The 25756-nt window shown below is 43.3% G+C and overlaps 1 protein-coding gene across 1 annotated transcript; it reads right to left on the bottom strand.

Annotated features, from left to right (window-relative positions):
* Positions 1 to 1455: 1455 nt before the first annotated feature.
* card11 (caspase recruitment domain family, member 11) lies at positions 1456 to 25756 on the bottom strand. The gene is made up of 24 exons (XM_037089687.1): positions 25491 to 25756; positions 15940 to 16139; positions 15634 to 15771; positions 15115 to 15291; positions 13047 to 13195; positions 12663 to 12842; positions 11458 to 11604; positions 10943 to 11068; positions 10416 to 10772; positions 10120 to 10183; positions 9844 to 10040; positions 9635 to 9741; positions 9443 to 9483; positions 9212 to 9335; positions 8920 to 9121; positions 8577 to 8703; positions 8111 to 8354; positions 7513 to 7597; positions 6999 to 7091; positions 5869 to 5983; positions 4112 to 4294; positions 3323 to 3444; positions 2456 to 2571; positions 1456 to 1834 (listed from the first exon to the last, which is right to left on the bottom strand). Exons 2-24 carry the CDS (start codon positions 16127 to 16129, stop codon positions 1630 to 1632), a joined length of 3489 nt encoding a protein of 1162 aa, XP_036945582.1. The 5' UTR covers positions 16130 to 16139; positions 25491 to 25756; the 3' UTR covers positions 1456 to 1629.

The following is a 25756-nucleotide window of genomic DNA, read 5'->3' as shown; positions in this document are numbered from 1 at the left end:
TATATATATATATATATATATATATATATATACACACACACACACACACACACACAGTACTTACTGGTTTCTTCTGTTACTTAGATTTAGGTACAAACAAGGGAGAACACTTGGAAAAGGAAAGACAAAATAAGTTATCATTTAAGTGTTTTGTAAATCCTGGGCACCTACAGGGTAAAGTACTGATTAACAGGAGGTGTTGGTGGTATCCTGCATCACCATATGTTAATTATAATGCAATGTCTTTCTCTGTTATTATGTAACAGTCCAAGAAGGACAAATGCTTTTGACCTTTTCCTATGGTAGTTGTGGCAATCTTTTTGTACAGCTGTAAGCTGCAGGCAAGCTACACCCAAAGCACTGTGTGAGTAGAGGGCTACAAAGGGAGAGCAGTGCATACCTACATAGACTTCAATTAGAATATCTATTCAAGAAAAATGTATATATAATGTCATTGTTGTCAGCTGTTTGGCTCTGTTAACCAGTGCTGTACAAAATGCTTCTTTGCACTACTAGCCTGTACTTATGCAGTGCTTTCAGGGGTGCAGGCTGGATTATTAAGTATCCACTGTTCTCACTGTGTCACCCTGTACTTACACAGTAGTTTGGTTGCAGCCTGCCTGCCAAAGGCAATCACAACTGTAAAAATGATAGTCACCATACTGCCACAGGAAAACAGAAGAAGCATTTGTCCCTATTGGACTACTACACAGTAACAGAGCAAGACTTTCTATCAGCATTAACATACGCTACAGCAAGATGTCATCGTTGTCAACTGTTGGTCAGTTTGATCAGTTTTTAAAAAGAATATAAGTAGCTACTAGTAGGAACCCTCAAGTATTGTATATGTGCTTATTCATACAATGAAATGACTCAGTGAATGTGAAATTACACTATGATCGGATCACTCAGGACAGACGTTAACAACAGATCTGAGTTCCCTTTCAACATCCTACAACTGATAGACATTTGACTGGTGATGATGGGTCAAAAGGAGATATTTAGGTTTAGGCTCAGATCCTCTGTGTACCTGTGTTTGCCTTTAAATAAAAACGAAGAAAGAAAAAGTGATTTGACCTTTAAAGCTGGTGTTTATTTAAAAAAGTGGTGCAAATTTGCAAAGTGTTCTCAATAACACGAGCCGCTCAGTTCTATTTATTCTGTTCAAACAGGAATGATTCATCTTCTTGCGTGACATTTTGGGAGAAGTGGCGCATAACTAATTGGAAAAGAAGCAAGATATGCTTTGGTTTGGGTTCAGTCATTGCAGCGTGAAGAGTCGACAGTAGAGGGCGGCATAATCAAAGTGAGGAGCATCAAACAGCTCTTTTAATGCTAAAGTGCTATGTTAACACTTTAAATGCTAAACTTTAAGTAAAAAGAAAGACCATTTTTTTCTGACGTTTCCCATCTATTTATTTCTCTGAATCAAAAGAGAGGCACACGTTTCTAAAAAATATAATAATAATGCATTTATTTTAAGTCTATAACAGAGTGTCCACATGTACATTTTTGAGTATAAATATAAAAATGCATAGAAGGCATGGTGTGACGACGTGAATTGTGGTGTTCAGTGAAACATGTTCATCTTCATGTACAGACTGTTGTGTGTATCGATGGGTGGTGTGTCTACAGGAGGTCCTGCTCCACCCACACCGTCTTCTTCTGCTCCTCCAGGATTCGGTCTTTGATGACCCTGATGAGGTCGTCCGTCCCTGCCCAGGCCTCGGGCTCCAGGCTGGCGTAGAGGCAGGGAATGCCCTCCAGCTCCTTCTCTTTCGCCCGACACGACCTCACAAACTCATCCTCCGACTCCACGCGCAGAGGCAGCTTCCTGTGTGGACAGGAAACAGGAAGGAAGCAGTGCTGCGGCGGTGAGTGCGGTATTGTTTGGAACCCAGTGTCTATAGTGAGATCCTGTAGACACTTTGCAACAGTGGTTTGTGTGCTTTGTTGTCGACTCTCAGAGAGATGAAACTGATGATACACTGGCAATCTGTCTATTTAAAGGCGCAGCCAACTATAAAAACTTGTCAAGAATCAGGTTTTGTTGACCCTCACCAACAATAACTGTGCTCGAACACTGCAGAAACTGAAGAATGTATTAACACTGACATCGTTAATTTGAGTAAGGTGCCAAATTCTCTCACCATCGTAGACAGGAAAAAGCTCATGTTCCGTTTCTCTTATCACTTATTCAAGTTCACAACTATTGTGTCAATGCTGCTGAATTTCATTGTGCGGTAAACCTCAAATATATGAACGCCCAGGGAGTCCAACAGCGGACTCGTGCTTTATCTATCTATTGTCTCATCTCCTGTTTTCAAAATAAAAATGTAATGCAAGGATTGACGTGTATTTGGAAAAAAAAAAAGTCTTGTGGTTGGCAGCTGTGTGGGGAAGAGCCAGTGGGTAAACTTGTGAGAGTGAGCGAGGTTGGTTCGTCGGGGCCTACCGTAACTTCTTGACATTTCTCTCGCAGATCTTGACGTAGATGATGATTGGGTAGATTTCTCTCCGCAGAAGGTCTTTGACGCAGCTCAGCTCAGCCTCCAGCAGGCAGTGTTTGCCCTGGTGACGGGGTGGAAAAAATGCAAACAATTTTACACCTTTACCATGAAATGCGGACACGTGCGCTCACGATTGAACACGCAGATAAGTCCACAACACGTCACATGACACAATGACACTTTTCCAGCGGACATTTTTACGTGCTTGATCAGATCTTAGAGAAAATGATGGTACTTTCTCAATTCATACGAACAAAAAGTTAAGTCAGAAAGTCACAACTTTTTTGCTGCTCTGCTGATGATGAACAATAATGAATTCAAGCATGAATGTAATGAAAATTAAAAAGGAACATACAAAAAAATTCAAAGAGCAAAATAGAAATTGTTGAATAATTTGTGAAACAGAGTTGCATAAAGTTTAATGAGTAGATTGATACCACTCGTATGTCTGTACAGTCAATATGAAGCCATAGCCAGCAACGAGTTAGCGTAGCTTAGCGCTTAGCACAATGACTGGAAACTGGGGGAGCAGCTAACCTGGTTCTGTGAAATGGTAAAAAAGTCATCAAAATAGTATCTCTAGTGCTCAGTGATTGCAGATGAAAGAAAGGCTAGCACTTTCTCCTTTTATCTAATCTTTATGCTGGCATAATATTAAGCACACAAGTGTGAACTTGTGGTATTTCAGACTAGTCTTTGAAGTGAAAATACTGCAAAATATGCAGGGCAAACAAATATTAATGCAGGTGCATACACACACACACACACACACACACACACACACACACACACACACACACACACTGGCATACCTTAGCAGCGACCGCCTCTATATTTTCTCTCGTGATGCATTCAAACGTGGCGTGTTTCTCTTTGTAGTGAATGAAAGGCTCCACATTCTGTTTCAGATGAAACTCTTCTTTGGACAGAGTGTCTGAAAAAGAACCCATAATAGTATAAATATAAAGACAAAACTAAGTACATGCCTGAAATGCTGGGAAACTGTTGAGACAGAAATATGCTGCGCTCATACAGCACAGTGCAATTAATACACAAGGAAGAGAAACTTTTGAGGTTTTTTTGCCCTGGGGAATCTCCACGTAACAAAGATATCACACAGCTTCATGCCAGATGTTTGACTCCGCACCCCAGCAGCCTGTCCGACCCCCCCGCCATGGGAGCAGGAGGTTTGTCATAGGGCCGCAGTATTAATTCTCTGTGGGTTTGACAGCGTTAGCAGCTTTTTCACATTACAGGAAGACAGCGGAATTAGCTGTAATATCTAAAATATCCCTGAATGGAGGTTTAAGCTCCTCTGTGTCATCGTCCTCATCGTTGTCATCATCCTGCTACATCCCTCTAATTATCATCTAGGCCATCTTGCATCCTGCCTCCGCCGTCTCTCTGGTTACACTCCTTAACATTACCACTACAGTGCAGTACAATACCTGACCTGAATCCCAATGTAGCTTCTCTCTCCTTCACCACCATTAACTGCTTGTCTACACAATCTCTTCCATCTCTGACTCACAAAAGGCGAACGCACATGCAAACGAGATGGAAACACATGTTTCGCACTGAGATTCACTTTGTATGCTGACCTGGTTTGCAGATATTAAAGTCCATGGCCCCCCCCATGTTGAGTATTTTCTGGATGATGGTCTTGGCGAGGGCAGTGGGAGTGAACAGGACTGGTCTTCTCCTCTGGGTTCGCTGGGGGGTGACGGGACTGTAGGGAATCAGGTTCAAACTCCTGCTAAGCTCACTGTCTGGGTCAGCAGCATCTGTTTACACACACATACAAAAAGAGGCACACATAATAATACATCCGGAGCCTGAGAGACAAGAGAGCCTGAAGGTCCACGGGGAAAGTTATTGACCGGATTGTCTATTGAGATCGTCTCAACCGGAAATGTCAAGCTTTAGTTAACCTGCCCTTTGAATGAGCTAAACTTTAAACCATCATAAAACCATAAATATATATAGAATCAGAATCATCAAAAAATTGTTTTGAGAAATCTTAACTAATGGATATCATTCCCCAGTCGATCACTTTCATAAAGACAATTATTTTTTGTTTATTAGAAGTTTTCTGATATGTTTGTTGTTGCCATTGTTTGTATACACGTCAATGTGTGTTTCATCTGAAGTAAGATTTTTTTGTAATTTCAACAAAATAGATCTCTCTCATTTTTCACTCGAGTCTTGTTGGGTCTATTTTTGCACATTCTCTTAATAAAAGCTGTGACCCTGTTTGAAACTTTTCATCTCCTCTTTAACTGCTACATATTCATTCAGACTTTAACTTAAATAAGACTTTAAACAAGTCTCCACATCTGGTACTTTATCATATCAGTTTGGCTGTTTAAAACCTTTTATAGTTTGTTTTTTTTCTATAACTGCAGCTGAAGTTGTTTGGTCTTTTCAGCTATCTCGGATTTTTGCATCTATGTGTATTGAACAAAGTCTTGAAACCCAGAGTGGGTGACATCACCAGGCTTCAACTGTGTCATGATCTTACACTGTGAAGGAGACCAATTGTGCTTTTTGTTATATCTTCATGTGCATTTAAACGATCTTGAGAGTCAAAAAGCTCCTCTCTCCCACAGAAAACACTGCTCCTGCAACGCCTCCTGAGTAGTCCTGCCTTTAATTATGTGACTTTGTGACAACACATGATGTCACCATATCCCTAATTGTGTTATTTACACATAATGGCTAATTTGGCATGTAAGAATTTATTTAGCACAGCTGCACTGCTGTTAACCAATCAGAGCAGACTGGGTATTTTGGCACCTTAAAGAGACAGGAGTGTTTCAGACAGAGGGGGAAGCAGAGCGCTATGTGTTTCTTTGAGCACCAAAGCATGTGAACCTATTCCAGTAGTAACCCGAGCTATAAAGAGCACAATATGTCTCCTTTAAATGACACTTCACCTGATGTCACCTGTCACTGTGGTCATTGAACTGCTATTTCTTCTTGATTTGACATTTCACCTGCTCATAGTCCCCCACACTTCAACATTTAGACTTCACGTTACACTTCTGAGGTTTCCACTATTTTTACCACTCACACATCAATTGAAAAGTCAACTGCTTCCACCACTCACACATCGACTGACACTTCAGCAACTATTTCAGCACTTTCACTTCGCTTTTTTAAGTGCTTGTGCGTCAATTTAAACTTCCAACTTCACAAACTGCGTGCTGCGCTTCAACTGAAACTTTCAAAATTTGCATCTCGAACTGCTAATTCATCTGGTTTCACGTGTGAATTTTCAGCAGCATGCCGCCGTGCATGTTTTTCATGTATTTTTGCCTTTTATAGAAGTTCCTCTGGTTGCTCACTTTGTCCTCACCTTCAGGTCGCAGCGTCTCGAGGCCTTGTCTGGGTAGTGTTGCTGCTGAGTTGATGATCCTCACGCGCTCGCTGCTGTTCATCCGCTTGTACTTGATATCCACTCTGCTGACAAACTAGCACAAAAGAGTATAATTGGAGGCGTCTCGGCTGTACTGCTTTGTTCAGTAATTCTGCGCATTCATTTTAGGGAAACAGCTGCCTGCCAGCTGGGAGATTACTTTCATGTTATCAATAAACCAAACTGGGGAAACATTCTGACTTGATACTTCTCCATTTTTCATTACTATAACTGTTCACTACCAGGTCACATCAGGTCATGTCAGCCAGTGTGAGCTGCTGAGTGCACTTGCTATTGATTACGATGGAGAGTTTTAGTAGAAATGTGTGTTTTTGTTTCAAAGTTTGCAAAGTACGCAGAGTCATACCTGAGTTAAGACTTTTGAAAGTTTTGAATATTGTTTTGCTGTCGTAAGATAGCTTCCACTTTGCAAGAATGTGCTTACAAAATGTTTATCTGTGATTAGAAGCCAACGTTGATAGCTTATTAGGGCCATTGCGGGTTAAAACATTTTTTAAAGAGCCAGGGGAGGGGGTGACCTCAACTGTACCTTGCAAATTGGAGTCAGGCGTGTGGTTCTTGACAAAAAACATCAAACAACCTTCTTATAATTTGCAATCTCAGAGAACACAGGTGGACTTAGAGGTGTTTTGCCCTCTTGGATGCCCATATGGTAGATAGAAGTGCCCGTCCAGTGGACGTGGTGAAGTGTCCTCTCTTTGGTGCCCCCTTTTATCATTTTCGCCCCTTGCCCCTAAAACATTCTGACTCCACCACTGCGACAGAAGTTTTTTCTTGTAAATCTATACAAATTGTCTCCTAAATTGACCACTTCAATCTCAGAGAAAACAATGTAAATTTACCATGCTGATCTCAGGAAGTCTTCCCCTGAATATTACTCCCCGCCATCCATCATGTTTACTACCTTCAATGGCCCTTAAATGTCTTTAAAGCTATTTGATGCAAGTCATTGATGTTAAAGTGCTCATACTTTAGGTGAAGTGTTCCCTTATAATGATGTTTCAGTGTGTTTGGTGCAGGACATCTCAGCTTGGTTTGCGCCTCGTTACCTGTATTATCTGAGTGAGGAAGATGCTGGCTCTCGACAGGCGTGGGCTGGCTTTGGGGTCAGGAGATGCGCTCGCTTCCTCCGGCGTTAAATACTAAACAGGAGCATCCACACAACTTAGACACACAGTTACACAACAACCAATGCATGAGAACAATGGGAAATGTATGTAACAGTAATAAAAAGGGTACAGATGGGGAGGTCCTGCACATTTTTCATATGTACATACTCATATTTTCCTATCAAGCTGTCACTGAGTTACTGCTATTGGTTTTTAAAAAAAATATTTTGATTTTCTTTTTGCCCTGATACTACTGCACAGTGCATACTTAAATGAAATGTGTTTGATGGCAGAATTGCCCTGCAAGACATGAAGAAAAGAAACTGGCTTCCTTTGATGGCATCCTATATTCTTTTGCATACAGACTTTTTGTTTCGGTCGAATGGGATGTGTCGCAGTGATGCACTGCATGTATATAAAAGAAAGAGAGAAACCAGCTCAGGAAGCTTCTCACCCGACTGTTGCGTTGACTTTCATTCTCTTCTTTTCCCCCACGGCACACTAACTTCTGAATCTTTACCAAGAGCAGCTGTCGGGCCCTATGTTCACACACACGCACACATACACACCAAGTCTTCATTAAATTGTCAAATTTAGATAAAAATTTACACAATTGCAAAAAAACCCATCATCATATCTGTCCTTATATCACACTGCTTCCTGTGTTTCTTGGTGACAGCAACCAGTCGTCAGACTCAGGTCTGACTGTGTGTGTGTCTGTGTGTGTGTGTGTGTGTGTGTGAGTGAGAAGATATTGCTGCTGCGTCTGGGAGATAAGTGAAACTTTGCAAAGCAGAATTAGACCCCTCAAGACGCCTGCTGAACTTTGCATGGTTGCTCAACTGTTACATCACTTTTCCACCACGCTCAGGATCCTGCAGCACTGAAGCAGAACACATGCATGGTGCTCAGTTCCCTCCAGCATTTAAACGGTCTTTGACTCCAAGCTGACCCTGTAGCGTGTGCTTTAAATGTGCCAAAAAAAAACAAGTTTGATCCAGCCCCCAGTCCTAATGCTGGCACCTGTATGTTTTTAAAGGACTCCTCCGTACCGTGAGTTGCTGGGCATGGTGCCGCGGTCGGCCAGGTCGTTGCCGGTGTAGGGGTCGACACGGGCGCACAGCCACTCGCAGCGGCCCTGGTGCCGGGTGTCCAGCACGTGCACCACTTCATCGCAGCGCACGCTCAGGGAGCAGCTGTCCGATTGGCTGGAGATATTGAGGTTGACCCGTATGTAGAAGGAGTCGCCAGAAGCCAGAGTGCCGTCCGTCAGGCTCCTCTGAAGTCGTCGGAAGGCTGGAGCCGAACACACACACACACACACACACACGTTTTAATTTTTTACACATCTCTTTTTACCACTTCAACTGGACACAACAAGAGGATTGGAGTTCTGGCGTTTTCCTCAAAATTCTAAGTTTAATTGTGAAAAACAAAGTCAGAATTCAAATGTTGTTCTTTCACAGCGGCCCTGATCCACTTACAGATATTTGCAAGTTGGATAAAAACGGCACTTACAGTCAAAGTTGGCTCTATAGTGCAGCTTGACTTGTCCGGAGCAGTGCTGCAGCATCCAATGGGCTTCTTCCTGTGTGCTGGTATCCAATGAAATGCTTTGGTTCTCCCCGCGTATGCATCCCTCAAGCTGCTCAGCCAATCACAGCACAAGACAGATCGCAGAGATTAAAGCTTGCATGTTTCATGTCTAATTTTGACATTTTTGCAGATAAGTCCTGTGATTACAGATTAAGGTCATGGGGTGAGCAAGCGAGAAAAACAAAATGGGTTCAACATGTTTAGAACAGGGCTGTTGCCACACAGCCAGTGTGAGTTTAAACCTAGCTGTCAGCATGCTACATACCAACAGGAGGTGGTGGCCTTCGCGCAGCCCCACCTTCTCTGCCGCCGAGCCCGACTGAACAGATGAGATGAAAATCCCGCTCTCGTTGCCTCCAACCAGACTGATGTCCTTCAGGAGGTTGTCGCCCAGCAGCGTCAGCTCCTGCACCGGCTTTAGAGAAGAGCTGATCCTTGAGAAGGAGGAAAGAGAAGGACGGAAGGGCCTGCACACAGACATACGCGTTTTATAGTGGAAGACATTGAAAAGCTTCACTCCAAAGTGACTCTTGTGCATGTAAATGTCTGTGCTGTACCTCTCCAGAGAGAGCTTCCTGAGGATGTTGTTGACCTGCTCCAGGTCGTAAGTGTCCATCCCTTCTGACTGATGGGACGAGGACGACGAGTGGACAGAAGGCGGACTGTGATGCACTTCGTCCTCTAAGGCGAGACGGAGAGATTAATAAAGAGACTGATTCGAAATGGTCGACATTAAGATAGATACAGTCAAAAAACAATTTAGAGGAATGTGTAAAACTAGAATTTACCAAACTCCATTTCCATGTTGTCACTGTCAAAGTCAGAGAGGCTAAAAGAGACCAAACATGAGAGTATTTTAAAGCCATTCATCACTGGAAATGAAACACAAACCAGCCAAGCATTGACCCTGTATATTTAAATGACTAACTAATCATATTAATTAAGAGCTATGTATAATCACGGCAGTGGGCTGTGACTACCTGCGGGGGTGGAAGTCATGTTCCTTCTCCCTTTCTCTGCGGTACAGTGATGCTTGCTCCGGCGGCTCGGGGAGTGTGGACAGGATGCTGTCGTTACGGTAACGCAGCTGGAGATTGGACAAGAGAAACAGGGCAGAAGAACCAATTACAGACTCAGAAACTCCATTTTGTCAAGTCGCCAGTTTTACAACAAATAGTTCAAACCTCACCATGTTTGGCCTGTTGGACGGTTCCACTACAGAGTAAGGGGTGGGGGAGGGGGCCGGGGAGTAGGAGGAGGACAGGAGAGGAGCTGAGGAGGGCGTGAAGATGGGGGACATCGGGAAGCTGGGCGAGGCCGGGAGGGAGTGGCTGTGCGAGTTCGGCATCTGGATTTCCAGACATTCTCCTCCGCCGACGGACAGAGCTGAAAGTTGGAGACAATTGTGGGTGAACTCGCTGAAATCTCACTGTTCTATGTAATGTGACATGTGAGCATGTGATACCTGCAGGCTGAGGGGCGTCTGAGTTGACGTCTTTAGGCACACAGATCGGAGACTTCACTCCTTTCTAAGATATAAAACACAGACGTTCTTTAGTTTGCAGCATTTCCTTGACAACATATGCTTTCCCCCTTTAGGAGGGTGAATAGAGAGGCTGCAGCAAGGGATGGTATGATAAAAAAATAATTTGTTTTGGACATTGAAGGACGCCAACAAGACTCAAAATAAAACTGTAAACCTGATAATGGGCCTTTTTTTGTGAAAGAAATTAAAGATCTGTCAGTTTTTCTCATATTTACCCTTTCTTTGAAGTTGGGTCTGCGTTTGAGGCGTGGCTCGTCGGTCAAGAACTTATCCTCCGGTGACTCATCGCTGGACCATTCTGATTGGCCCTGGATGGGTTTAAAGCCCTCCCCCTGAGAGATGATGGTCGGGGGCAGGTCCCTTGGCAAACTCTGAACCTGCTCCAGAACGATGTCTTTGGACATCCGTCGCAGGCGAGACTCCAGCGTGACCAGCTTGGCCTCCTTGCGTACGATCTCGATGTGGAGCTCGTCGCTCTTCTCCTCCAGCTCTCTGATCTGCTTGCGGTATTTGTCTTTGTCGATGAGGCTCTGAGAGAACTGGTGCTGGGCTTCGTCTCTCGATCGAAAGGCCTGTGGCAGTGAGGGAGCAGAGGTGAGAGACATAACGACGCCGTCTTTAAAAAGAAAAAAAAAAACTTTCTATTCATGAATACAAACAAAATATGTGCAAAACTGCAAAAGGTCACGATGCAGAGTGGACGGAAACTGTGTGTGTGTGTGTGTGTGTGTTTGCTCCTCACCTGGTCCCTCTCCTTCTCCACCTCGTCTAACTGGATGGTGATGGTGTCTATGCGGTTACGATACATCTCACAGTCCTTCTGCAGCGTGGAGCACTTCAGCTCCAGCTCCTCCTTCTCCTCCAGGTACTGCGCACACACACACACACACACACACACACACACACACACACACACACACACACACACACACATATAAAGAACAACAGGTGTTATAGTTTATTAGAAAAAGGCAGATAGAGGAAGAGAAACGTAGAAGGACAAAATGTTACATAAAGACAGAGGCCTGATGGGGGTTTCTTCACAGGGTGTGTTTCACAAATGGTCTCATGGGCATAACACACTCTGGTCGTGTGTGTGTGTGTGTGTGTGTGTGTGTGTGTGTGTGTATGCTTTTTTTTTTTAACCATTCTGATTCACATTCATACAAACGAGGATGCTCACAAGACCGTTTATCTACTACATATCTATTACATGCATGTGAATATGTAAATGTGTTGGTGGTGTGAGCTTGTCACCTTATCTCTCAGTTCCTCAGCCTGTCTGACTTCGTCCTGGAGGGTGTAGAGGCGGTTGACCAGATCCTGTCTGTCCTCTAATGCCTCCAGTCTGTCGTGCTCCAAAATGTCAAGGATGGCTTTGTCTGACGCAGGTAGCGGGCCGGGCTGAGCGTTGAGAGACACACAAACCGCTTTATGCCAGCCCCATCAGATCTACGCAGCTCATGGTTTCTGGTTAACTGTTTTGTTTCATGCTCGCCCTTCTTATAAGCTTCAGTCCAACTCTTATAACTCAAATAAAACAAAAGAAAACCTGCTCTTATAAACCTAATCTTTTACTACCTGTCTGCTACCTGGCTAGCAGCTAGCTGGTGAACATAGCGTAGCCTTTAGCAGCTAAAGAGGGAGACGTTTCTCTGAGGATGTGGTGGAGACCAAAACAGAGCTAAATGACAGTGAATATGTTGTGCTTAAGTCCTTAACTACATAAATGAAGAACATTTTTGGTCGTCTGGTTCCTACATGTCGATGTCCGCAGGGTTATCTGTCTGATATAAGGTCTTTGCTTAACACAAGGTGAAGAGATTTTTCTCATTTTGTTCTGCAACATAATATATAATCATTATTATTATCATCATATTTATATGTATACGAATCATAATCATAAACTTGTGCTCGACAAAGCCAGAGACACTATTCTAAGATAATGTTAATGTCGCTATGTGTCTGCTGGATGTGTGAATAGGCAACCGTTAGCTAACATGTTAACCACATCCACATTCTAACAGTTTGTTGCCAAAACGAAACAAGTAATACCAGTTTAGGTTCTGAGAAGAATGTATCAGAGTTCCAGGTAGTTATTGGCTGTACATGTGTATATACATGTAAGAAAACCGTAGATTAGCAGTAGTAGTCATCCACAGCGAACCAAATCTGTCCTCCATGGGACTCATTTCTTAGATCACAGTTGCTGAAACATGTACAGAAAATGGATTTTTTTGTGGTGTAAATCATCTCCAATGTTGACCTAAGCCAGAAAGTGTTCTGTAGCCCACTCCCTCCACTCAAACCTTCAGTAGGCTGTGCAGTAGAATTACTCAACCTTGGAGCCAAGTGAGGAACATTATCGAGGAAAAAACAAATCTAAGAAGAGGCTCTGCTTTACTGACTGTAAAACTTTGGGCCACAAACTACTGAACAGCGTCTTCCAGGTAGGTACGTACTTGTATGATGGACTGCAGCTCCTGTAGTTTGATCTTGAGCATTTCGTTCTCTCTCTCCAGCTCAAAGATCTGCTCTCTCTTTGGTCGGTTCTCGATGTCGTTCTTCAGCTTGAGACTCTGCCTCCTCTCCATTTTACACTCTTCCTCCACCTTGTTCAGCCTGTGCTTCAGCTGATCAATCTACACACACACACACACACACACACAGAGGACACAGAAGGAAAAGTGAGATATGACTTCATCAGCGAGTGAGCTGGTTTCACCCCCACCAATCCCCCTCTGAGCTCATCACTAATGTTTTCTCATCATCATTTCTTACATATTTTTGTGAGTTAAAACGTAATGTTAATGTGCATCTTAATGCATTTCACAGGTCATCAGTACCTCTAGCTGCAGGTCTCGGCTCCTCATGACAGCCATGTTCTTCTCCTCGCTCAGCGTGGCGTACCTCATGGCCAGTTTGTAGTTTTCGTCCTTCACTCTCAGCAGCTCGTCGCTGTAGGTGTTCCTTTCTTCTCTCAGCTTATTGTACCCTGGGGAACCAACCGCAGTCATTAATACAGTCTAACAAAAAATCAAAATCTTCCTTGTAATTCCAATTTTTATTTTGTTGTGTCATTGTTACTGACGGTGTTTTACTCCACCCAATGTATCCTCTGCTTCTCTTAAGCTAGCATGCTCAACAAGTGCTACCAAATTTAGCCAGTAAGCTCCTGTTAGCTAGAACAACAACAATGTTAAAGTAATTCTAAACCAGCCAAGTATCTGCTGTAAGTGCACACAGTAACTAAACCTTTTTCCTTTGTAGCGTTAGCCTAACAAGGCTCCACAGGCCTAGCCTGCCGAGTGTTAGCGAGCTCCTGTCGGTTTGAGCCGTCGCAGAACAGACTCTCTCCCTTTGTGTATTTATTCCTTTCAGCTACTGTCTTGGATTGTTCTGATATGCACATCAGCATTTATCGTTAACAGTTTAATTAAATGGTCACAGACATTTGGAAAAAGGAACAGAGCTGGGTAATAATGTGATATTTTGATATTGTGAGGATTTTATGAGGAATCATCTCGACCAGGAAATTTGTGTCAAAATGCAGTGCCGACTGTAGCTTCCTCATCTGAGCGAACACTACACCGCAGGAGAGACATGAGTGGACCCACACAGAACAGTGTATTAGATTTATTTTTAGCATTTGTTCAAACTTGAATGTGTTTGGTGTGCCAGCTGCAGGTTTCAACTACATAGAACATGATAATGAACATCGCACTGTCCTAGTTTCATGATAGACGATGTAATTGGCAGCCTGGCCTTAATAAACCCAACTGTGGTGCACCGAGCAGGGTAAACCAAGCCTGTGTGGTGGGGTGGCAGTTTCAGTACACTTTTGGTTTGGACTAGATGTTGAACAGTTTGATGTACAGATTATCCATCATGAATGATTAAACCATCATATTGACAGGGATTTTATGTGGACACGTATCTGAAAAATAAGAATAATCATGTACAGCGCTTACAGAAGGGTGCAGAATAAAAGTTTTCTCTTTTCCTTCAAAACATCATCATGATTTTGAATTGATAATTTAAAAATGTGTCAGGTCCAAAATGATTGTTTTGTTTATCTCAGCCAATAGTATAAGGCTATCAAAAATCACGTTAGTAGTCGTGTTAGTTGCCAGTATCTGGAGATTTTCTACAATATGTGACTGTCCTGCAATTCAGTTAGCTAGCCAGTGTTAGCAACATTAACAATAGCTAGAGTTAGCAATGGTAATATTAGCTAATGGTAGCAACGTTAACATAAGTTAGGAATAGCAATGTTAATGCTAATCAGCTAGTGTTAGCAACGTTTATAAGCTAGGGTTTGCAACATGATGTTTTTTAGCAAGTGTTCAGCCCCCCAGGAAGTGCGCCAACTTTCTCAGTAGCCAAACTGTTATTTATAACATCACATTACACACCAGGGCCCAAAAAGACTGGTGCTAATATTAAACACTGTAAAAGACTCGTTTGAATATCATAATTTGAGCCATTCACTGTAGTCATGTAGTTTATCTAAGTTAGCCGGATCACTTGGCAAGGAGGACGCTTGTAGATGGCAAGTGGAGCCATCATGGGCTTGATGCACCACTGAGCAGCTTTCACAGGAATTAATGGGGCTCCACCTCCATCACTGTATCAGGTTTTAATGTAACGTCTGTGGCAAAAGTTTGCAGTGTTAAGTAGTGCAACAAACTGGCAACCACTTGAGGGGGCGTACAATTCGGTCAACAGCAGCATTGTAAGGTAAATACAATGTGGGGAATACACAATACAAAGTGGGGAAATGGGACGCTGCATTTAGTGGCTAAATATTATCAATAACACCTTTAAGTCTTCTTTTATCAAATAATGCAGCAGGGAAACACTGAAGGGGGCCCTGCAGGTCATGATATCTAGAATAACAACATGTGTTTTTACTCTGTTGGAAGGCATGGAGCTCCTGATTGGCCAGCCGCAGCTTCTTCTGCTCATCCTCCAGGGTGAGGTTCTTCCTGCTCAGCTCGACGTGCTGCAGGGTCTTGGCTTTGGACTGCTGCTGCAGCTTCATCACCTCGTTCATCAGGAACTGGGTCAGGCCCTCGTGACCCTCCTCCACTGCAGCGAGGAAACACATACAGACGCACACACACACACACACGTGTTACATCCTGTACATCTACATCTGTACAGTGCAACCGGATTGCGCTGCGAGCTGATTTGTATAAATTTCAGATTCAAACATGAACACACTGAATGAGATGTAAGAAAAGCGTTGCGTAGTCACTGATATGACTGCATTTCTTTTACATGTAATTCTGTCAGACATTGTTACTTCTCAATTTAAAAAGAAAAAAAAAAAAAAGGCTTCAGGCACCAAGTTTGATAAAGACAAAACATAAAGACGCTGCTGGCATATATAAGCGTGCGTGTGACTGCATGCAAAGGTTTCAGCCTCACCCACGATGGTGGAGAAGCGTCGCGTGGGATCCCTCCCTGTGACCAGCTTGTACAGGTCGGGGTAGTAGAACTCCAGACTCTCCAGGAATGCCACGTACCCCCGCTCTCCTTTAGTGTGGAGGATGTCAAGTAGACGGCCTGACAAAAGAGAGATCAGCGTACTTACATTTCAGCGCACAAAAGCACCTGCCTCCACTGCCACACAACGCCGGGGTTAAGAGGAACAGTTTGCAACAGTTTGTTGGAAGCAAATCATTCATGGGCACATAGCCCCGTGGGGCGTGACGCACACTTCCCTCTACCTACTTGTGCGGTTTGCTTTGTTCACCAGCAGCATGGAGTTGAGGATCTCATCCTCGTCCTGTTCGTCCAGGACTTTGCACTGGCGGAGGTAGGGGGTGAGCTTTGCCGGGGAGATGGTGCGACACAGCTCGTAACGTTTGCACTCCACCTTCTCCCACAGCGCCTCCACATCCTCCGAGGTCCCGTTTTCCATCTCTGGCACCCTGAAACAGAGTCATTCTCAGTTATTATTTCCAGCTGAGTCAAAGAGATGCCCGCTGCAGGGGGGTTGGGGGGGGGGGATAAGACCAACAACGTATGCATGTGTCTGCCTATGGTACCGAAACGTTGTCTGTGGTTGTTCTCCTGCGTAATATTCAAATGGTGAGTGCGCAAGATGGAACAGCAACGCAGTTTCCTTATGGTTCTGAGGAAGCACCAGCTGCCATCATGTTGTCTACCTGTGGTTAGTTGTCTGCAAGACAGATCAAACAAAACTGGCCTTGAGAAACAATTTTACAGCTATCTTTTCTTTTTTTAGCGGTTTTCCTCTTCCTGCTTCAAAGGAAAGTGACTCAAGCAATCACAGCCACGCAATTAAAGACAGTGATTTTAAAACATGATGTTGGTTTTTTTTTTTTTTTTTTGCATTCAACTGTGCCACAGTCAGTACTATAAGAAATGTAATGTGACTATATTTTTTAGCTTTGCTACTGGCATGGATCTAAAGATGGCCCATCCACCATTTCAAACTGTTTGTTGGATTGCCATGAAATGACGATGAATCCTGCCGATGCCCACAATTTATTCTGGCATTTCCAGTCCCGCTCAAACATGAGGCTGGTGTTTGTGGCTTTTAGTGAAATAGCTCCACAGCTCCTGGCTGGATTGTCGTGACATTTGATTCACATGTCTATGACGCTTTCTATTTCTGCTGATCCCCTGAAAGCAACATGATTGCGTCTTCCCTTAACTGCCTTTTTATTCATTAAAAGGAGGTAGAATTTTTTGGGGGGGGATATCAGAAAAGCTCTTTTGTGGGGAGTGCTGGTATTACACTGTGGAGAAGAGGAAAAAGTGAACCATCGGGTGCTGTAGCTACATGACACTCTACAGACAAAGCATTGTTAGGGTTTGTTAGGGTATTCAAGATTAGTGCTGCTGCACCTGAGCAACTAAATAGCGATCTAGTTTTTGTTCAGCAAGCTAAGGTGCAGGATAAGACACGTCTTCATGTTCTTAAGTAATAAATTATTGGCAATAAGGTTGCACTATTTCTCAGTTAACTCAAACCTAAATTACACACCCTTCTAACAGAAAGTTGATGCACACACAAACCACTGAACCTCAAGAGAAATAAATGATAAATAATATAATAATAAATATTTCTAATAAAAACAAGAGTGACATTTAACCTCCTGCTGTCCTCTGCTACTAGCCAATTCTCTCTCTTTTTCATATTATACCCTCAAATATGGCATCAAACATAGATATAGATGTTTCTCGAGATAAAGCATGTTAGAAATGTCAGTGTCACACCATCACTACTGCAATGTCAGCCGTAAAGTCGGACATGGTAAGCCTTATATCTACCAACATCTGCGTTTGATCGTGAGTATATCGCCCTGTCAGCACTCGCATGGCAACACTGCTATGCGATGGCAGCGCTGCTCTGCAGAAGTCGAGCCTCACAGGACTGGGAGCACAACGGCAGACTGTTTGGGTTTTTTTATTCAAATGTTCTGTGGTGAAGCGGAGGCTAAAACTGTCGACGTAAATCTGCTCTGGACGTATTCAGACCCATAACACAAGCTTTAAAAAAAGGAGAAAAAAAAAACAATGTTAAAACTGATCCACTGTGTGCATAAATCCAAAAACCTGAGGTGCTGAGTATTACAAAAGCTTGCATCAGCATGTTCAAAGAATCACATTTGTATCTCATGCACCTGTGTCTATAAATCTCACATCAGCTTAAACTGATCACACCTGTCCTGCAATTTTCCGCCGGCACAAATGAGGGTTCAATCAATCTTTTCTGAAGAGGAGATCACAGCGGCGGTAGACGAGATTGAAGCCAGATTGCACTTTGTTTATAAAACTCATGCAAAGTTCACCGCAGGCTTGCATAATGCACATGCACAAACATATTAAAATAATGCAGCAAAATTGCCCCTTTGGATGCTCCTGTGGTAGATAATACATGGAAAGTGCCCTTTAACGCGTCCTGCCAGTTCACTACAACTGTATCACGACTGTCTGTAGGCTGGTGACCTGTACATTTCTTCACCCCTGCCATTTAAACTATCTGAATCCACCACTGCCACCACTACCTCCAACCACTAGATCCCTTTGTTACAGGTGTGGATGGAGTGTGTACGGATGGAGAGAAAACACTTATCAACGACACAGGCCACGGTCACTAAGAACACGGTGGTCATGGCTGATGTGCTCCAGGTGGTTAACAAGTAACCGCTATTAAAAACATGTATGTTAATTATCTGCAAATCAGCTCATTGAGGCTCAGTGGAGTACCAGAGGACGGAGCGAGGGCGGATCCCACACACTCTCCACTTCTTCATCTGTTTCCCTCGTAAACACATAAACTTTAACCGACTGACGTCTTTCCATTTGCATCTCCTTTTGTTTCATCTTTTTCTACAGACACACTTCTTTCTTTATCTTCCTCTAACTCCCACTTGATTTCCTCTCGCTATCATTTCACTCTCTCTCTCTCTCTCTCACACACACACACACACACACACACACACACACACACACACCGTCCATGCACCTCTGGGATTTGCATGCTGTCTGGCTGGTGTATGTTATCCGTACAATCCAGCTTTGTGACCTGCAGCCCACAGTTAGGCAAATTCAAGCAGCCGCTACTCATGTCAACACACACATTTGCTTACTACTGTTGCCTAGAACAAATTGAGCTTGTGCTTTAATACACTCAGACACACACACTGTGGTTTAATTGTAGGCAAAGGATGCATCTGTGGATGATTTCTTTCTTTTAATTCAGCTCCTGTCGGCGGCAATCTGCGCGTTACACTGTGAGCTTTTTTCAAATATTTAGACACTCGGCGTACAAACTCAACGATAAGCTTCTTTTCAAACGCAGGCCGAGGCTCACGGGAACACTTGAAGCTATCATTTGTGTCTGCAGTGTGTGTGTGTACACTGACACATTAGCAGCAGATGACGAAACCACAAGAGTTCTCACCAACACACACCCATGAACGCATGCAGAAGTACACAGTGCGTGCGCACACACACACACACACACACGCACAGACCCCCTTCAGTAACCACATGCATGTTTCCTCTTCTCTCTTCTCTTATTTTGGAGTTCATTACCGAGAAAACTCATCCTTGCTTCCTCCTTTACAAACCAGATGTGAGTAGTCGCTCTCTTCCTGTATTCTCTTTTAGTCCTCTCGGGCGGCCAACTTTGTTTATAGTGATGTGGTCAGGGGACTTGATAGGGTTTTTTAGAGCAATGTGTGTGTGTGTGTGTGTGTGTGTGTGTGTGTGTGTGTGTATGTGCTTGTGCGCGTGCGTGCGTTCACATCTAGACTTGCATTTTCCATTATACAAGATTCAAAAGAAGCAGAGACGCGAACGCAACTGCCGTGTATAAATACTCTCAACAACTTTTATGTGCCTGGCCTAAAGTCACAGCTGTCCTCAGGGGGCAGCACACAGCAGCTTCTCCCCACATAAACCTCTGTTACAGTAGAGAAAAACTCCCTCAAAAAACCCTTCAAACAGGGAAAGAAATGCAAGAAACCTCAGGCAGAAGCATGCAGCAGATGTCGCGTGAACAGAAGAGACCAGACAGAGTCAGATCACGCCTTCAGGTCTCCTACACATCTCAGACATACAAATATCAAAGCTGCTGGAAGCTGTTAGCCGTTCGCTGACCTTCCTGTCCACGCTGCAGTTGGCAGCCCCCGCCCTCCTCTCTACGTCACCACATGAATGCAGTAACGGTGATCAGCAGACAGGGTAGCAGACAGGAGGATCCCGTTCACAAGCAGACGGCGGAGAGACATGGGTTACTGACCTGACAGTAGCCCCTTTCACACAGAGAAGCTGCATTATCTCAGCAGCGGTGGTTCGCCAATTCTCCGCCATTGGTCATTCACACAGAGCGAAGCATCTCCGCCTTAAAAACAAACTGCTGTGTAATTCACACAGAAAGCCGGTGCTGTGGCTTCCAAAGAGGCACATCACCATCACGACATGTACTGTACATGTCATGTTGGTGATGTAGGTGTGTTTTCAAGGTGTTTCCCAGGTGGTGTCCTGTCAATCTAAACCTGCGGACATCTTAGAATCACACGGATGCTGTTATAATGTGTCATGATTGAGATCCTGACCCACTAAACATCCTGGAAAGTGACAAAGTTATGTTTTCGCTCTAAATGACATAATTAGGGGAAAGTTCACTGAAGTCTCGGTTGGGAGGGCTAACGGTCGCAGAGAATTTTTTTACAACAAACACTTGGTGAGTCAAAGTTTTTTGCCAATGACAGATGTTTTTTTTTTTTTCGGGCAAAAATGTGATAAAGAGTCGGTAGGACAGACAGGAGGACAGACAGGAGGACGGACACTTCTCCATGTACAGCTGCGGTATTTTTTTCCTCATATAAGTTGCCAAAGACGGTTACAGTTATTACGTTACTTTTGTTTGGTCATGTAACGTTGCTCTGTGGGACATTTCTCTTTATTTAGATGAGTGAGGGACCTGTGTAGTTATCAGGCCAGACGCGCATCAATACGCGCAGCTGGCTTATCCAGTCACACTGGTTCAGTTCGCCAACACTCCGCTGATACTACCATCAGAGGCGGATCAGCACCAGAGCAAAATTTCATTCCTTGCCGCCTCCGAGACATCCACACAGAGGAGGAGGTGGAGAATCAACACAGCATCCCCGCGTCCAAACGGCAGAGCGAATGGGGCTAGTGATTACAGTTATTGACATCTGGATGCATCGCTGACGGCAGCTTCAAGTGTTGTCAGCCACCATTTTGGCAACAAAAGGGCTGCAGAAGACCACATCCAACATCATTCAAACAAACTCAGTGTCATGAATCATGCAAGCGTGTAAAGTACAGATTACGATTATGATTAAAATACCTTAGAACCGAAACCAAATTGCTGTAAGAACTTCACAGAAGGTTAATAAAGCAATGTACCCAAAGGCATAAACGCGCGCTTACTTTCTGTAAATTCACTGAATCGACAGCTCATATAAAATGACCACATAGAAATGAATGTCACATATTAAGTTTTGAATGATGCGCTCCACTAATTAGAGGACAAATTCACCCCCAAAATTAAAATTCAGCTATTATCCACTCGACCCCCATGCCTGTAAGTCCGGAAGACGTTTCACGGTCTGCAAAACGTTTCTGGAGCTTCACAGCAAAACAGTGTTGTAACATTCTACTCAACAACTGAAGAAGAGCACCCAAAGAAGAAGAGGAGCCATTTTACGGTTATTTTTTCCCCCATCAACATCAATTATTTAAGAGAAGAAGAAGAAGAAAAAGAAGAAGAAGAAGCGGAGGAGAACGCTGCAGCTCTTGTTCCCTTTGAAGCTCCACAATTGTTTTGTGGACTGTAAAGCTTCATCTGACTTTCCAATCGTCACAAGGGGAAGCAGACAACAACTGAATTTTCATTTCTGGCTTTAAATAGTATAACATGTACCAGTCTGCATTGAAATATTTTTTAAAAATGGCGAGATTTTTGTTGCGTTATATGCTTCAGTTCACAGGGCGTTTCGTTCGGTTGCCTGCTGCTATAACTTCGAGGAGGGAAGTCTGTAAACATGACTTAAAATGACAAGAATGAATTTTTAAGACATAATGTTGTCAGTGAGTCACATCAGATTTTCATCAGCAGTGATCCATGATCCCAGGCTACTTACATCTTGATGTTTGTTTATTTAAGTTAGATCCCCAGGGGCAGAGATGACAGACTGAACCTTAAAGCCACACGTTTTTTTTCCTGACAGATTTTTACTGTTACAGTAACTCGGCGTCCTTAAAGCAAAAGGAGAATTTAAGGTAGATTTTAAATGAAAACAGATTTCCACTCAGTTTTCATTGTGCTGATATTGACTTCTGCAGCTGAGTTCAAACCAAACCGACTTTGTGTTTCTCTCTGTTTATGTGGCGATTGTGTCGATTTGACACAGAATGAGACTGTCAAATTCAGTAATTATCAGTAATTTCCTCTTCGTTTCCCTAGAAATGAGCTCCGTCGTGACCCAGATATGTGTCTCTATCAGCCAGCCACGACAGCTATATTGTGACGCGTGAATTTCTAATCGGAGTTCGTCGCAGCATGAATCTTGTGAATGTGCTACTGACCCATATACTACAAGGTACAAGGTTCAAATATTTATCATTTTATAACACAGGGTCGGATGATGAAACACTAGTTGTTGTTTTTTCACCTTTGTGCTACTCACTGGAAGAGTGGATGAGTCAACAATAAGAAGTAAACATATGATGTATATGATGTCTGTTTTTATGGCGTGCTGAGAATGAACTGAGGCCTCTCACAGCCTTAGGTCAGTACGTCATAATAACAAACGAGGATGATGAAATGATTTATTGACACCAGTAATTAACAGATTGTTGATTGTTACGAATACCTTGCTGCAAAAATAATAACATCATATACCAGGAAGAGATGAACGATCTTGCACAGAGAACAGACTGTTTGATGTCAACAGAACCGGCGGGCTGAATGTAGCACAAAGGAGGCACACACACACACACACACACACACACACACACACACACACACACACACACACACACACACACACACACACACTGAGGCTATATTGTGACACACAATATTTATCCCTTCCTTAAAAGCGCTTCATAAGTGCCAAGCCTGGGTCATTTTGAGCCTCACTCAACAATGTGGATCTAATGACTCAGAGTGAATCTTTACTGTTACGCTGCCTTCAAATCCAGGAAAAGACAACACTTCTGACACCCTAATCTAAGACAATACACGGTGAAGTCTATCAGGAGCGATTCGGGGCTCAGCGTCTTGCTCAAGGATGCTCGGACATGCAGCCCAGGGAGCTGGGGATTAAACTCATGACCTTCTGAGCAGCCGCCTCTGACATTTATAGTCATATTACGGTAATGATATTTATAGTATATTTGTTCCAACCAACACACCACATCCTCTGTCTGCATCAGAGGGGCTGAGCAGTGTGTGTTGTTACAGATACACACTCGTTATTAAGATGAAATAAAGTCATCTGATTGATACTTCTCTTCCCTGTTTGAACATATTGGGTATTGAGGGAATCCAATGGAGAGTAATCAAGTTACATGACTATGATCACTATTAATTATTGGGATACATGGATTATGTTACTGACTACAGTTCTCAACAGCTAATAAGCGAGTGTATCCAAATACGTTTTTAAAGTAACCCTCCCTTTAAGCTGCAGGCCAGTTTTCTAGGGTTAGGGTGATTCACGAAGTTTGATGTTTAGTTGTTTATTTGAGTAGTGTTTGGGCTGTGTTTGGGTCATATAAACATGTTTATTACACATTGTAGCCCAGCTTCTGCTGTTTGATTTGAAACAGAATATGACTATACTCTTTCATTATTAGTACATTAGTGGCTCTGTGGTTGTTCTGCATGTCTTAAGGGTTAGGGTTAGGGTTAGGGTTAGGGTTAAAAGGTTGCATTTTGGCGAGAGTTACACTTTAAGTTTCTTTAAGAAATGCAAATCATTGTTGAGCTTTCGTTACCATATTATTGATGATTATCATTATCATATGTGGCGATAAAGATGATACAATGATAGAGCCTGACTGATATATCTGTTTGCCATTATTATTGGCCAATATCACAGATATATCAGTATTGGTATATCTGATAGGTGGCAATTTTAAAACACTCTTTTTTTAGAGATTATAATGCAGAATAAGCATTATTATAGAATATTTCTAATACTTCAATTGCAGTGAAGTTGATGTTATTGTCACCATTGTTTTGACATTTGTGGGATCACAGCCAGAGATGTGTATATATTGGCCAATATGTCGATATCAGACTTTTTTTTCCTCCCCATCGGTCGTATCTGTAAGTAAGTGAGTTAAGATTATGGTGCACTTTAACATCAGCGTACAAAATCTGAAGAAAACACTGAATTCAGTTTATACTATGTTCTCGCATGTACATGATCACGTTCTTCAGGGTTGGAAATAACATTTCAATCTCTTCTAAAGCTCCACGTAAACTCAGAGAAGATGGCTCAAACACACACCTTGGGACAGTGCGACAAGGCTCAGCGATTCTATAAGGGCTGTGTCCGGGCTCCCTGTCAGCACGCTGGACTGGGATTGGCCGGCCGGCCAGCTGATAGGCAGATATGATTGGTTCAGGTGTACAAACCATCATAAAGGCTCTATTGTCCGGCAGAATAGCTGAAGCTTATAGGAATTTGATATGTGGCCCCTGTCTGTGGAGAAAGCGGGGGAGTGAGACCCGGCTCCTCTGACAGCTGATGTGCACCTGCTGTGATCAGACTGAAATGGTCAGCTTAGTTTTAAAGGTGCAGTATGTCATTTTTAATCGGAGTAGGAAGATCTTCACTGAGTGACTTTATTGACAATTTCATGATTTCACGACTGAACAAACAGAAAGACACAGTTTGATACTGTCTTACTTTGTCTATATGTGGCGGACCCTGCCAACTTTCTAGTTTCGTACAGTAATCTGAAGACCTTATTTTCCTCTGAAAACAGCTTGTTTATTCAGGGATGGAAAAAACATTTTGTATTATTACCTCATTAATATTGTAAATACTCAAGTTCTGAGTTTGAATTTCTTCTCTATAACTACACTGGCCCTTTAAGTTCACACAGACAAACAGGTATTTTTAGTTTAGTTGCGATTAGTTTCTAGAAGCTGCCTGGCCTCAAAGGGTCGCTGAACGATGTCTTCCTGCGTCGGTGAAACTTGTGTTCTCTCTTGTGCATGACAACAAAAACTTTCCTCTCTTAAGCCCGACATAACATCTCAGCGTAAATAGTGGCGTTTACTGCATCCTGTCCCTCCTCCACAGGGTCCCTCTGTCTCCTGCACCTGCTCCGGGAATCCCAAACATCTTGATACGGCCTCGGTGATGACGGAAACTCAGCTATTGCGTTACCAAACTAATAACCGTCTCACGCTGAACGAGCCAAGGAGCTGTCAGAGGACCCACCTGCAGCCTTCAGGTGTAGAGAGAGAGTGTGTGAGGAGTCAGAGAGCGGCTCCTCCGGGCTCTCTCAGCGCGCCGTGCGCTCGCTGCTCGCTCGACAGAGGTGACACATATTGTGACGGGCTGCGGCTTCTCGCCCTTTTTTTTCCATTCAAACTGACGCACGTTTTAAAAAACCTGATCGACAACTTTTCTCACATATTTCCCCATTTCTTCCCTTTTTCTGTGCGCATCGACAGTTAAAAGGCGCGGACAAAGAAGGAAATGATGATTTTTTTTTCTTTTTCTTTTTTTTTTTTTTTTTGGACCTACCTGAGCTGCGGTGGAAGTTTAGTCCAGAGAGTGCAGCAGGGCAGAGTGAACCCGGCTGTTTGTGCTCTCGGTTGGTGTTTTTCTTCTTCTTCTTCTTCTTCTTCTTCTTTCTTTAAAAAATAAATAAATCACGAAACCGGTTGCTTCACCAGCAGTCCCAGCGGCTCAGGTCGTCTCCATTTATCCGACAGAGAGAGGACTTTTACAGGAGCCGAGGAGAGCATGGGAGCCTGTCTGAGATAGAGAGACACTGAGACACCGAGAGA

This window comes from Acanthopagrus latus, chromosome 23 (genome assembly GCF_904848185.1).
Source record: "Acanthopagrus latus isolate v.2019 chromosome 23, fAcaLat1.1, whole genome shotgun sequence".
NCBI classification, from domain to species: Eukaryota; Metazoa; Chordata; class Actinopteri; order Spariformes; family Sparidae; genus Acanthopagrus; species Acanthopagrus latus.
The sequence above is the reverse complement of the archived record's forward strand: the minus strand, read 5'-3'. Positions and strand labels throughout refer to the sequence as shown.